The sequence below is a fragment of the Ylistrum balloti genome, unplaced genomic scaffold (assembly GCF_031769215.1).
Source record: "Ylistrum balloti isolate Yb309-2 unplaced genomic scaffold, AGI_CSIRO_Ybal_v1 Utg369724, whole genome shotgun sequence".
NCBI classification, from domain to species: Eukaryota; Metazoa; Mollusca; class Bivalvia; order Pectinida; family Pectinidae; genus Ylistrum; species Ylistrum balloti.
In genome coordinates this window covers 1,598,533-1,614,082 of record NW_026781942.1, presented here as the reverse complement: position 1 = coordinate 1,614,082, position 15,550 = coordinate 1,598,533, and the positions used below count along the sequence as shown (strand labels likewise).

The following is a 15,550-nucleotide window of genomic DNA, read 5'->3' as shown; positions in this document are numbered from 1 at the left end:
GAAAAATATTTGCGCACGTAGCTAGTTTCTTAATAATTTGATAACTTAAAAAACATTTCTTTTGTCTTCAGATGAAAAATGAAATGTACACAAAACACAACAAATCACATGATGCCAACATATCAAAGACTGAATATCCAGTTTGAATCTATTTGATGTCCAGTATAGTTCTAGCTCCAGCACTTGTAGACTAAGTCCATGGTGAAAAGTATCTGATAGTTTTTAACACAATGAGAAACTGCTAGATAAGGTCATTGTATACTTGACCTTTCTTACCACCATGGAAGATGAAACTTCTGATTCACAGCTTAAAAATATATTAAAATGTCTGTATTGATTAACATGATAATAAAGATGTAAATAGACAATAACCAACAGTCTAAGATTTGGGTGCAAAATTTTCCACTCTTTCCAACAAGGCATCGGAGTATCCTGGGGAGTAATATCTGAAAATGACAAAAATATGACGATTTGTTACTTAACTTTACACTGCTAAAGAGTATGTTTCTAGATGTAACTTTAAACAAATACACTATCAAAATCTTAAAACAGAAAATATCTTTTTTCATCTTCCACTGAACACAGGGACTTGGCACAAATTTCCAACCCCACGGTCTTGTGATACTATTTATGCAGGAAATGTGCCAAGTCCCTGTACTCCAGGATGATGACAACAAATGTAGATTAACTTGTCAAGTAAATTTTTAACAGTATAACATTCATCATTCAATGTTCATATCAATCTTTCAAATTACTTTAAATACTCACTTGACAATTTCTTCTGGGTAACAGTTGTTGATCGTGTTGTTGTATTCAGCGAGAGCTGATCCTGGTTCGGCTTTGATTTCTTGAATTTTCTTCAGGCCACCACTAGTAACAAATAATCGTCTGGCTTTGGAATCGTGTGGGAGAACTTTGCTGAACTGTCCGACAACATGTTTGAGAATGTTGGGAGGGGCATCATGCAAGAGTGGTTCCAGGGCGGCTAAGTGTACGCATTTTTGTAAAATGTTCTTTAGAGCTTTCTTACTCTGTAAATGAAAAATATTAAATGTTAATCAAATTAGATACATTTTACACAAAAATAACACAATATATTAGCATATGAAGTTCTTTTTCCTGTTTACTTAGTTCTCATTAAAACAAAAGAAACATTATTGTATCAAGGTTTGTTATTTTAGGGAGTTCTTATTCTCAGTATTTTAGAGGAGTTAAGATAAATCTATGGAAAAAAAATCTTGAAAATAAAATTCACAATTCACTGAAAAAAAAGTATTAGCTATTTCATATCTTATGAAAAATAAATCCTTTTTTTTTTTTTAAATTTCATAACACTGCAAACATTTGAAACATTCAAATCAATTTTACAATACCTTTGTCTGTAAGTCTTCAGAGGATTCGGCGCGGAGGTAACATTGGAGAAGTTTGGGGAGGACATTAGCGACAGCAACTGCTTTAGAGTGTTCTGGAGTATGGCGACCTATCTGTCCTAGTGCCCATGCAGCAGCTGCCTGAATGTGGTCCTCTGTTTCTTCTGATAAAGCAATAGCTAATTGCACAACACCCTGCAAGTAAGAAATTGTATAATGCATTACAAGTTACAGAGATTTATTAATGTTTTTTGACTTACCAATATCAAGTCAAAGATTGAGTTACTAATACATCTGAGTAAATATTCAGTCTCTAAAACAACATTTTATTGTCTAATTCTAATTTTCTTATAAGTTGATTTTATTTTGTGTCTTTAAAATTTATCTGTGAAAACATGACATCAGTTCATAAAATATTAATGAAAATTAGGCAATAGAATATTATTTTAGTCAAGGAGAAAATTAACTTATTATTATGATCCTTAATTCTCATCAAGTACAATGTAGTATTATAATACCACCTTTCTTGGTTCAAATACTAAAAACAACAAAAAATCATCATAGACATTTTTGTCAAAACGAATCCTTCAAAATATTCTTTGAAAAATAAAAAGCCTTTAAATTTACTTTTCTTCCTTTACTAATATGCAAATACAAACCAAATGGTTGATGGGAGTATCAATTCCTTCTTACAATTTCAAATTGTTGATTAAGTCAACAAAAATACAAATTGACTATTTCCATTTTTCTAATTCTATTTTGTCACTCATGATGTGCATTAGATGATTAAAATTCAATTACCTTAGAAACAATAACAGCCATTGCTAGATTTTCTGAGTGAGCGGCTACATATCCCAACATCATGATACCAGGTAGTCTAATGTTACCTCTGCATTCTCCAACATAGTCTACCACCGCAGCAACTCCACCAGCATTCACAATCAACTGGGCAAGCTAAAACACAAAACCATAGCCATTATGAGAAATCAACAGATTGATTTTTCAAGCACTCACATTTCAATAAAAAATACTAACTTCAATTCTTTTTCAAATCAAAACTGAAACCCAATGTGATGACATTAATAAGGATCAAAACAAGAAGTAGTCAGAGAAAGGGAAATAACTTGAATAACCTTATGTAAGATCTGTTCACATAATTTTTGAAAGAGACATGAATTTATCTCATTAAAATGATTTGTAAATTTGAATTTCCATAACATTGACATAAATGTTGACATGGCTTTGTTCCTTGTGAATCAAGTTATCTTACCTCTGGAGTGTGTTTTGCTATTTCTCTGATAAGGGTGGCGACATTCTTCTTGACATATTCATCTGGATCTTTCAAGCAGGTGAGCACAGCTGGGAAGATTTCTGCCTCGACAACCATCTCAGCCAAATCAACAGAATGTTTGGAGATCTGACTCAGAGCGGAGAAAACTTGTCTCTGTGGAGGCGAGATATTGCAGTTTAACATTAAATGCTCTTACAGTATTTGCCTGAAATTAAGTTGATGTCTGTTGATAAGCAGCTGAATGAAAATAAAACCAAATCTATTTTGCTGTCCTGTAATAAGCCCATTCCCTGATTTTGAAGTATGGAATAATGTGTTTGCCCACTCTACTGGGTTTACTTTAGGGTAATTAGTCTGAGTACAATAGTATCTACAGATCAAACAAGACAGAAAAATCTAGAACAGGGTAGAATGCAAGATATCACTAACACAACTACCAGAAAGATATTTTATACAGGCTAAATTAATGAAAACAAGTCTGATTAAAATGTACATTTCTAATAGTGTGCTATAATTTTACACCATAATGTTGGTGTGTAAAATCTAAGATAAAAGCAGCAATACCTCCTTGATTTGAAATTCATTTTTTCTTTTTTTCTTATTTCCTGCATTATTTGGAAATTTTGTCTAATGCATACCTTCAGCTTAGCATCTGGGTTGAGAATCATTTGAGCTAAGTGAGCTATGGCTCCAGCATCCACAACAGTCTGGGCAAGCTCAGGAGAATGTTTGCAGATATCACTGAGAGCAGAAGCAGCGATGCGTTTCAGGGACAATTCCGGTTCCTGTATACAGAGGACCAGCAATGGGACTGCTCCAGCATCAACCACAGCCTGGGCAAGCTCTGCAACAGCAGTTATAGAAAATATTACTCAGTCACTTACTCAGTACATGTAATTTACAATTACTAGATCTCTTTTGTATATATTTAAATTTATCATTTTACACAATCTTTTTTTTTTTAATTTGTATTATGGATTGAATATACAGTCTCTCAAATACATTTCATTGCCCAAATCTCATTTTTTTCCCAAAGAGCTGGTTTGACTTTTTTCACATTTTTATAATTTCCTATTTTGTAAAATGTGAAAAAATGAAATAAGCTTGTAATTATGATAATGAAATTTGTGAAATAACATTTATTGTAAATGGGATATTTGTACTACTTGGATTTAAAAAGTTTGAACTTTTTAGAAACTGAGTATCTTTTAATTTAGTTGACTGTAATACAAGTGACTTGTTCTAAATTTGAAGATCAAGATTATAATACAGTATACTTTTTGTAATTTCAACATCACAATGTAAGTGAGAAAGGGTAAGATATTTGCGATGACTCTCTGAATTTACCTGCATTATGCCTGGCTATATAACCTAATGCCCAGGCTGCAGCCTCCTTTACACCGGGATCAAATTCCTCCAGACAGATAACAAGGGCATCTAGCGCGCCACAATCTACCACAGACTGAGCCAATTGGGGAGAGTGCTTAGCTACGGCTCTCAGCACAAATGCAGCTGCCTTCTTATAGAATCTCTGTAGAAATATGGAAATAAAATAAGTACACACACACATATCTATCCAAAACATATTGGATCAACTACTGAATACACAGCAAAATTTCAGAGATAAAATTTATTTATTTCAATATAAATTACATGCAAAACCTTTGAACATTCAAAGTCATTTAATGTAGTTTTACTTCTCAACACTTCAAATATTTCAAAAAGTGTTTCATTTATTTATTTTTTGTATCAAATGTGGCATATAAAGATTTGCCACCTGCCACCAATCAACAACATGAGCTCATCCTTTGAATTAGACCACTAAAGTGATAAATATGGAGAAAAGCTTAGGTAAGCTTAATCAAAAAGTAAGAGCTAAAATTTAAAACTGAGTCAAACTGCTTCCAATTTTCTTTACAGTTAAACATGTGACACTATCAGCACTATTTTTGTGTCATTACACCATAAACATTTCTCTTACATATCAATATCAAGGTTTTATTTTATTCTTTATAATGAACCAGATTTGAACAATTATAAATTATTTTTTATATGAGATTTTGGTTATATTGCAGCTTAAAAATTGATGCAAACATTTTGCTCAGCTAGGGAGTAGACAAGCTGGGGAAGAATATCGCCTTTAACCACAGCTTCTGCCAAGTCATCATTGTAGTTTGCCAGACGCCCTAGTGCCAAAGCAGCAGTCTGTTGGATGGTTGGTACAATGTCCAACAAAAGTGGCCGCAGAAGTGACATAACACCAGCATTCTGAAGTGTTTCAATGTTCTGTGGTCTGCTTGCCAACTCTGCTACTGTCTGGACAAATTGTGTCCTTGCCTTCTGGTATTGCTCAAACACTGCAAAGTAGCAAATTACATTAATAAATGAATTTGATACATTTCATATAATGCGATATAATCATAAATGAATGAGAAAAAAGAATCAATGAAATCCAATGACCTGCATTTTTAACTCATCAACACCTATATTTACAATGTACGATAATACTATACAGTAGGTGGAACAGTGACTCTGCAAGTCCTGAGAGTTGTTCTGCTTCTGCGCATACAATCATTAAGCAATGTCTTTTACTAATGTTGATAATATTCTTTACCAGTGTCTGAGTGCCAGTGATCTTGTTTGTATCAAATGTGGTATTTTTGCTAAGAATCTTACATCTTATAACAACTGATGTTAACATTTATTTCTGTGCCTTTAACAGTATGGAATTGAAAGATTCACTGGAAAGCATTCAAAATCTTGATTTAAGATCCTGTGACATCAACTTTCTTTGAGAATTTATTTATTAACTGTTGAGTGTTGAATGGCATTAAGATAGGGAAATAACTTTATCTCATATCATGTAAGAGAGAATTCTCATTTTTAAAGATGCTGGTATCACAGTTACAAAAACATATATCAAAAATGTAACATAATGGTATTTATTTTTCTGCGATCTACTTATGGGCTCAACTGTTTACAGACTGCAAGTACGTGTATCATCACATAGTGGGCAACCCTATCAAAACATGACCAATGTCTGGGAGACCGCTTTTATCTTAAAATGGTTTTTCTTCGAAAACATTTCACTTCATCTCGTGACGAAAACAGGAAATTACAAACACTCTACAGTACGGTAGATATAGCGTCAATCAGTGTCTGTATGTTTTTCAAGACAAGCACAGGCGAAGCTTTCTATTTTTCCTGTGTTTGCGTGTGTATCGACGCCGAATAAATCGTTTCTTACACATTACATAATAAAAAGAGAACCCATACCTTGTAATACTTGTCGTTGACTCATTTTGGAACTGTTCGGCTCCTTCTTCTGTAAAATATGTCAAACAACTGAATGAAACCTGCCTTAGCAGCGCCGAAACTGTCTGCTAAATACACCGTTGTCAAGGCAGAAACTAGTAACGTAGTAGCTCCGCATATAATTAAAGCTGTTGCGTTGATTTGTTTATATTGAATTTAGTAATATCTAAATCTGACTTCAATGGGTATAGTATTAATTTCAATTCACTACTTGAATTTGATGAAATTATCTAGTACATAAATTATCACAAAGACTCCTTTCGTAAAATACGCCTCCCTAACCATTTGTGCGGAATAGCAAGATGGCGCTCTCCTTGAAGGTTTCTCGTTCGGGGTTGATTTTACAGAATCAAAGGATTTTAACGGTAAAGACATTAAATGTTCGATAATTCTAGCCGATAAAACATGCATAACGAATTTCAGCATACTAAGCAAGAAACACTCAAATACAGCTGAAAACCCCCGATCACGAAACGTCCCAATGTCTGTCTGTAGAAGCCTCTGCCTGTGGGAATTTCCCTTTAGTCGAGCGGTAGTGTCCGGTTAGAGAGCGAAGAGTCACTAGTTCGAACCGGTGGCATAGCGCTTTTTATTACTCGCTCCTATTACACTATTTATCGGTTAAGATACTGAAATGGTAACATATTCGATTAACTCGACTAAACCGTATATGAACATTGGGAGCTTTCAGTTTCATGCAGGTTGTCACGACAGGTTCGACTACCCAGCGTGATAATCAAGCATGCTCAGAGCACAGGTACGTTTATTAGTTTACGCTCTAGATACAGGTGTCTCCTTTGCTCAGAATGACAGTGACCGCATTCGTATTTAAAACACGGGCTTGTATATGGCATTGTCTAGTTTGAGCTAGAGTTAACCATTTGCTAGCATATTTTAGCGTTTAAAATTGGTAATTATCCCATTTTAGCACAGGCTGTACACAGTGATACTAGCCTCGTCTGTCAATACAATTTATAATGCATGGCAGCTAGCAGTTGCAGGCAACCATCTTTGTTTTTGACATTGAAAGTGTTATCACTATTTTTAGAAGTGGGTATTTCTCGAATTTTGTATGTACCGGTAGTTTCCTCTTGGTCCATGGTTATACCTTTTTTGATTTTGAAATTGAATTTGACCTGAAAATGGCTAACAGGCATCAATTTTGGATTTTAGACCAATACCAAATATAAACCCTGAAGTATCAAGGATGTACATTGCAAGGAAAAGACTATGTCTCTTCATAAGATTTTTTAAATTCAGTTTCTTTCTGTTGCAGTTTGACGTAACACATATCATTAGCATACATGAATTTAAAAAACTATCAAAAATGATCAATCAGATGTTGTTATTTTTTCTTCATTTCCCTGAAGGGAGAATCAGTATTCTACCTCCCTGTCAGGTCAACCAATCCATAAATATTGTTACTTAGGTACATGCTACAAAGATCAGGTATAATTAATGTTGTCCTTTTTCAGAGTTTTACAAGAAGCTGTAGCTCAAAGAAAACAGTTAAGCCTAAAGTAGTTGTACATCCAGAGACAGATGTAGCCAAAATGAACCCCAGTACAGATATTGCAAAGGGGAGAGTGGCTGACAGATTTCCTTTCAGGATACAGCTGGAGGCTGGGAAAAAATATTCCTGGTGTACATGTGGACATAGCCATTCACAGGTTTGTACAAAATCAGTAGTCAATCATGATTGGCATGGTAAAAATTTGAGAAAACTTGGGGTTTGGATAGGCTTAAAAACAGCTTCATGTATTTATAGAGAAGGTGGTGAGCTCAGTCATGTAACCAATGATTCAATATTTATTTTCTTATATTGGTCATTGATAGATGTGAAGAGTATATGTATATCTCAGAACTGTGCTGTCTTTCATACAAACTAGTTGATTATATCCATAATTGAGTCATCTACAACGATGCACAAAACTGGCATTTCCACTGATGACAAGAGTTTGCCATCTATACTTGTATCTTATTTCAGAATGTTCACCTTTCATTATCATATTCAGTAATATAAATAATACATGTGTCCTTTATGCTTTACAAATAACCACCTAAGAGTAAAAGTTCACCTTACTCAATAAAACTTGTCAATCTGGTTGGACTTATGGAGAAATGTTTGTTAATGAGCTGAAATGAACTGATTGCCTTTGTGAATAGCCTGTAGGGTCATTTTCAGGTGAAACATCTCCTTGTAGCAGCTGATGGTTTCCTTCCTGAGCAAATTGTAATATCTTATCCAGGGCAACTTAAGTAATAGTCTTACGCAATAACACATCCATGACAGTACGGGTCAACTTGTGGTCTTGGCCTTTTGAGAAAAACAAACTTTTAGGATGATTTACTTGTGCAGCCAAATCTGTCTATATAGTCCACACAAAGGAACTGGATATTGTGACCTTCATTTTGAGTTTCAATTACATATACAGATGTACTATGAATTGTATTACATTGTGAATCTATCAAGGGACCTTTATAGACAGGTTAATTTATCATGAACTTTATAACAGTGAACCAAACTGACCTTTATAGACAGGTTGGCTTAATGTGCGCACATCATCCAGGCATTTTGTGCATGTTGCACATTGCATAACATTGTGCAGTCCCACAACTAAACAATGAATTGTAGTACAGAAAACTGAACAACTGACTTTTATAGACAAGTGGCCCTTATATAGAAGTGGCCCTTTAGGCAGGTTTGATTGGTGTTAGAAACAAGCCATAAGTGATTTGAAACTAACCATTTGTGATGTTCCATTTTTTTCAGCCCTTTTGTGATGGGAACCATAAACGGAAAAGGGATGAGATGAATAGCCCACATCTGAAACCATTACGATTTAGTGTGGAGGAGACAAAAGAATACTGGTTGTGTCGCTGTAAGCAGACAGACAATCCACCATTCTGTGATGGTAGCCACAAAGAACCTAAAGTTGCTAATATTACGAGAATTAACCCCACAACATAGCACTTGTTTCCAAACTACATCAGACCTTGTGTATTGTGAGAGATATTCTGGAGTCATGTTATCATGTGATTTGCATTAAATATTTTGATTAATGGATTTTTCAGTGAATTCTTTTCATATTTGCATATTCATATGACAGGTACAATAAATATTTATATTCAAAGGGCTTAATATATGTGGTTTTTCAAAAAATTCTGATTTAGGGAATACCTGCTCTCATGAAAAGATATATCTCGATATACAGACTTATATTGATTTAACTAGACATGTCAGCAAGGGTCCAGCAATGTGGCTGGAAATTACGGAAACTTGGAGTAATAATAATCTGGACCACTGACATTAGGACCTGAAAAGCAATCCAAAGCAAGCCATTTTAATATTGATGCATTGTATGAGGTTTGACTTTGATTGACAAAAGCAAACTTGAGTTGAGATTTTTCTGTTTATAGTAATAGTGACATTGACCTTTGACCTTTGACCTTTAAAACTGTAAAGCAATCCATAGTAAACTCTTTCAGTAAGGAAGTACTTGCTGAAGTTTGTTTAGATTGCCCAAAGCAAACTAGTTTTCACATAGAAACTGATTGTTTATTTATAGTAACAGAGACTTTGACCTTTGGCCTTTAAAACTGTAAAGCAATCCATAGTAAACTCTTTCAGTAAGGAAGTACTTGCTGAAGTTTTAGCTTGATCAGCCCAAGGAAACTCAAGTTATTGCATGTAAACTAAAGTACTAAGGGACAGACAGATGGACAGACACCATGATTACTATAGGGCACCCACACTTTTGTGCAGGGTTTCGATAACACCCCACTATTTATTAAAGTAGTACTAAGAGGATTTCGATGTCATGAATATCAATATTCTGCTCTGAATTTCTTTTCATTAATTACATCCAGTCCAACATATTTTCTTTCTTGAGATCCCAATGATGATCTTCTTGTAATAGTTTGATACTGGTACAGGATTTTCAATGTGTTTTTATCATATTTTATGAAACAAGGTTAAGAAATTTTTATTTTTTACTTGCAAAGGTTCACAAAAATTTTAAGTCAAATTGTGGAGGACAAAATTAAACAGAGGCAGCCATTTTGAAGTTCCATTGGCAATTAGTGATGCCACGTCAGCTATACAATCCATATACAAGTTAATATAGTAGAAATATATGTAACACTTTATTGGTCAAGTTACAATGTATCTGTTCAACAACAGTATTTAAAACAAATGGACATTTTATTATTGTCAAAACTACATTTAAATGAGGAATTCTCTGTCAAATATGAGATCATTTGGTCTAGTATAGCTTCAAAAAATATGTTACATGACTTTGACAATATTTGAATGTCATGTAAATGCTACATGACAATTTCTGTAACGCCCTCAAATATCTAATTATTTTCCTCAAACAGTGGTTTGCTGATTTAAGCTTTTAGGTTAAAGAAATAGAAGGGATGCTGATGCTGGGCTGTTCAGTCCTACATTTGAATACAATACCAACTTTTCTTTCAAAAATATGTAAATGTAAATAAATAAAGTAAAAGTTGTGGAGTTTTGCTTTCCTTTTGTAGGATACTTAACATTTACATTGCAGCCACAGAGAGCTAATAAATTAATAAAGTAATGAAAAATATATTTCTTTGAAAAAGTAGTAAAAACTTGAGAATTTGACAAGTTTTCTTTCAATATGTCAATTTCATGATTTTTTGTTACTTTTTCAAATTAATATATTTCTGGAAAAGAATCTCATCATGTGTTAGTATGGTGGCAGTTCAACTTCTAAAATCAAAATTATTTGAACACAATTTCACTGGATAAGTCCCCTGTGATTGCAACATGTTTTATAAAACTCCACGCCCACTCCCAATACACATATGTCTTTATAGACAGTATAGTACATGTTTACATTGTCCATTACTATACATGAGTTCTTTCATGACAAAAAATATAATTTTGATAATATAAAGATCAGTGGAATCTGGTGGAATTTTACAGAATAGAAAATTGATATTTCAATATTAATTACATATTTTGCACCTTTTTAAAAAAAGTATTCAATATCAAGACTAATTAGTGATGCTTTGTAACCAGTAAATTGCAAGAATGTGCCAGTCAGAATCAATTTCATCCTATATGTTATTAGAAATATTATGGAATACACCAATCATAATCAGATAAAGTTGATGAAAATACTATTTAGAGCGGCTTAAAAATGGACCCAAGGACCACACAATTACTACTATCACAGAACATGGTATTGACAAAGTAGTAATGAAAACAAAACATGTTTGTTTACTCTTGACATCACCATTACCGCCACTCTAAATCTGTAATATACAACAAAGATATAAATTGTATAAGGAGTTGAGGATACAATCAGGCCTTCAAAAATACCAAACTGACTGAAATCTGTGATATGCATGGTTATTTTCACAGGGAACATATTGTCCTTATTTTTTGTAGTACATTGAAATGATTGCAAAAATTTATTTTGTGAAATAATTAAACACATGTGAAATTTTAATTCGTTAAAATATAATTAAATCATTTTGAAGCAAAATTGCCAAAATTTTGACCCATGAAAATTACCAGCTAATCAGTATAGTGTGGAATGTTTTGAAAGAAAATACTATTTTGATCTCACACATCTGTAGATGTCACACCTGTAGATCTTGCACACCTGTCGATGTCACACAGCTGTAGATCTCGCACACCTGTAGATGTCACACACCTGTAGATGTTGCCCACCTGTAGATGTCACCCACTTGTAGATCTCGCCCACCTGTAGATGTCATCCACCTGTAGATGTCACACACCTGTAGACCTCACACCTGTAGATGTCACACACCTGTAGATGTCACACACCTGTAGACCTCACACCTGTAGATGTCACACACCTGTAGATCTCGCCCACCTGTAGATATCACACACCTGTAGATGTCGCCTACCTGTAGATGTCACACACTTGTAGATCTCGCCCACCTGTAGATGTCACACACCTGTAGGCCTTGCACACCTGTAGATGTCACACACCTGTAGATCTCGCATACCTGTAGATGTCACACACCTGAAGATATCGCCCACCTGTAGATGTCACCCACTTGTAGATCTCGCCCACCTGTAGATGTCATACACCTGTAGATGTCATGTCACACACCTGTAGATGTCACACACCTGTATAGCCTTGCACACCTGTAAATGTCACACACCTGTAGATCTCACACACTTGTAACACATCTTGAGAGTGAAAAAAACCACATAATATACAATTTTTTGGCAAAATGTATAAATGAATATTCATATACATGTATGTTGCATTAATGTATCAAAAATAACATTATATGCACATAGATGACAGTATCATGTATATTTGTTTAAGAAGCTATATAACCCAGTATTACAATAATTACATCAAGAAAAACCAACAACAACAACTGGAAAATGGCATTCATAGGACTATGAAATTATCTAATTCTGTAGTTTGTATAGACAGTATTACCATACAATGGTATTTGCAAATATAGGAGTTTTACATCAGGTTTGAGGTGGCTGGCACTGTCATATATTGCTCTGTAATGAGATTCAGACCTGTACAGAAAAGGGTAACATTATTTGACATCTGGAAGTCCAATTTACAAACATTCTGACTTGTCCTATGGTGTAAACATTAAACAAAACAGCACCATTAAAGATAGAATGCTAATTAAGGTGAATAAGATTCCTTTAAAAAAACTTGTATAATCTTCATAACATTTAGTAGATTTAACAAGTTTGTTAGATACAATTGAAAAACCAGAATCTACATTTTTGTAATTGTGAAATAACAAATAGGTGTTACATACATTTTTCATTGTGAGTTTTCCTCATTTTAAAGATTACTTTACAGTGTGATATAAACAAGGACTGTTTATATATACACAAAAGTTCCTCGGAACTGTATGTGTTGCCTGCATAAAATGTCACGGTCACCCAGAAATTGAACTGGATGTGCAATGATCAACCATAACATTGTAATACCAAATTTCATTTCTATAACTTGAAGCATAAAGGGAAAACTGCGCAAAGCAATATTGAAAGGAAATTTTCTAAGTTGAAAGGGGCATAACTCTGCCAAAAAGGGTCACAGACAGCCGAGAATCAAACTTAATCTGTACCCTTGCAACAAAAAGCCATATGCCAAATTTCATTTTGATAACTCAAAGCATTAATGAAAAAAGTCTGGAAAGCTTTCGTACGGAAGACGCCATCCCTAAGTGTCTGCCAGCTCTGCAGAGGACTCAATAAAATCTACTAACCATAAATGTGACTATAACTATCAACATGAGCCAATCAATAAAATACTTTTACATGTCTGTCAACAAATTCATACAGCATTATTCATGAATTGATCTGCTCATCTTCAAATGTTAACGTTTTCTTGTCTTTGTTTTAAGATACTTTACTTTTTACATATGTAGTAAAACACAGAGGCAATATACATCTTCAATTACTTGATTGTGATGTGAAATCAATTTACAGTACAAAATAGCTCCTATTAAAACAACACTATTGCCTTTCTACATATAGAATGTACTACTTGTACAACTTTTAGATTGCATTACAACCTACATGTATTTGAAGTGTTACCCAAGGTTTGTTTTCTGCATATTGAGGTACATTCAGGAATGTATTACCTGGATTCAGATCTTGAGAATGTGATCCCTGAATCATCAGCTTTATTCAGTAATAAACCTTCCAGTGTCTCTTGAAGTTCATCTTTCAAAATTTAGTACTAGTTCATGTTTTAGCCCCCAGGATTATTACAGGACTGTAATCAAGCATCACTATACATGTATACAGGTTCTATATCATGAAAATGCATTGAACATGTATACTTCATCAACAAAAGAAAGACAAATGGGTATTTCACGAACATATCAACATCACATCTCTCTTGGTATGATAAAACCTCTAGTGATATGAAAAGTTATTGCTTTAGCAGACGTAACAAATAGATATATTTTGTAGCATGTAAATTACTGTTTATAGCCCACTATCATCATAGTGTGGGCTATTCAAATCACCCTATGTCTGTGGTCTGTCCGTCCGTAAACAATTTCTGTTATTGCTAGTACTGGATGAATCTTCCTCAAATTTCATGTATAGGCTCCCCTTTGTCCCTAGATCTTTCTCAAATTACTTGTTTCCCTTGATCCCTAGTTATGCCAGTTTGATTTTGGTACTGATCAGAAAAAGAAAAAGTCAAGACAGGCGGCCAGCTTTGATTTTGGCCTTAAAGTTTGTTATCGCTACCTAGATCTTTCTCAAATTTCATGCATAGGTTCCTCCTGGTCCCTAGTTGTACCTGTATGAGTTTTGGATTGATCAGAAAAACAGCCATCTTGGATTTCACCTAGTAATGATTGTTATCTCTATTTCTTAAGAATACTGAATTAATGTCTCTCAAATTTCATATGTATGTTCCATTTGGTCTCTTCTTGTTCCCACTTGATTTTGGGACTGATCAGAAGAAATGAAATGGCTTCAAGACGACCATTATGAATATGGCAGGTAAAGATTATCATCTCTATTTCTGCTAAAAAATGCTCAAATTTCTTATCATCAAGAGCAAAAACAGAGGGGAGAAGAGAAAAGATCCATCTTTTAAAGAGCAAATAAAGTTCAAACAATGGTGGGTGCAAAGATGTCTCTGGGATCTCCTGTTATATCATCAACTAACAAATTAGATCTGACTCCTTGATCATTTATGGTCAAAAGAACAGATTTGTCGTGTAGTAGAGAGCCATTGAGATAGATAGTGAGTATATTTGTTGTGTAGTAGACAGCCATTGAGATAGATAGTGAGTATATTTGTTGTGTAGTAGACAGCCATTGAGATAGATAGTGAGTATATTTGTTGTGTAGTGGAGAGCCATTGAGATAGATAGTGAGTATATTTGTTGTGTAGTAGACAGCCATTGAGATAGATAGTGAGTATATTTGTTGTGTAGTGGAGAGCCATTGAGATAGATAGTGAGTATATTTGTTGTGTAGTAGACAGCCATTGAGATAGATAGTGAGTATATTTTTTGTGTAGTAGACAGCCATTGAGATAGATAGTGAGTATATTTGTTGTGTAGTGGAGAGCCATTGAGATAGATAGTGAGTATATTTGTTGTGTAGTGGACAGCCATTGAGATAGATAGTGAGTATATTTGTTGTGTAGTGGAGAGCCATTGAGATAGATAGTGAGTATATTTGTTGTGTAGTGGAGAGCCATTGAGATAGATAGTGAGTATATTTGTTGTGTAGTAGACAGCCATTGAGATATAAAGTGAGTATATTTGTTGTGTAGTAGACAGCCATTGAGATAGATAGTGAGTATATTTGTTGTGTAGTGGAGAGCCATTGAGATAGATAGTGAGTATATTTGTTGTGTAGTAGACAGCCATTGAGATAGATAGTGAGTATATTTTTTGTGTAGTAGACAGCCATTGAGATAGATAGTGAGTATATTTTTTGTGTAGTAGACAGCCATTGAGATAGATAGTGAGTATATTTGTTGTGTAGTGGAGAGCCATTGAGATAGATAGTGAGTATATTTGTTGTGTAGAAGACAGCCATTGA

General features: G+C 34.2%; 2 protein-coding genes across 2 annotated transcripts; one reads left to right on the top strand and one right to left on the bottom strand.

Annotated features, from left to right (window-relative positions):
* Positions 1-336: 336 nt before the first annotated feature.
* LOC132565562 (sperm-associated antigen 6) lies at positions 337-5,980 on the bottom strand. Its single transcript, XM_060230210.1, has 9 exons — positions 5,938-5,980; positions 4,756-5,018; positions 4,009-4,192; positions 3,300-3,505; positions 2,641-2,814; positions 2,172-2,324; positions 1,374-1,565; positions 769-1,031; positions 337-446 (listed from the first exon to the last, which is right to left on the bottom strand). Exons 1-9 carry the CDS (start codon positions 5,960-5,962, stop codon positions 380-382), a joined length of 1,527 nt encoding a protein of 508 aa, XP_060086193.1. The 5' UTR covers positions 5,963-5,980; the 3' UTR covers positions 337-379.
* Positions 5,981-6,278: 298 nt separating this feature from the next.
* On the top strand, positions 6,279-10,490 carry LOC132565544 (CDGSH iron-sulfur domain-containing protein 3, mitochondrial-like). Its single transcript, XM_060230192.1, has 3 exons — positions 6,279-6,341; positions 7,452-7,646; positions 8,750-10,490. The coding sequence occupies exons 1-3, from the start codon at positions 6,279-6,281 to the stop codon at positions 8,945-8,947; spliced, it is 456 nt and encodes a 151-aa protein (XP_060086175.1). The 3' UTR covers positions 8,948-10,490.
* The last annotated feature ends 5,060 nt before the right edge of the window (positions 10,491-15,550 follow it).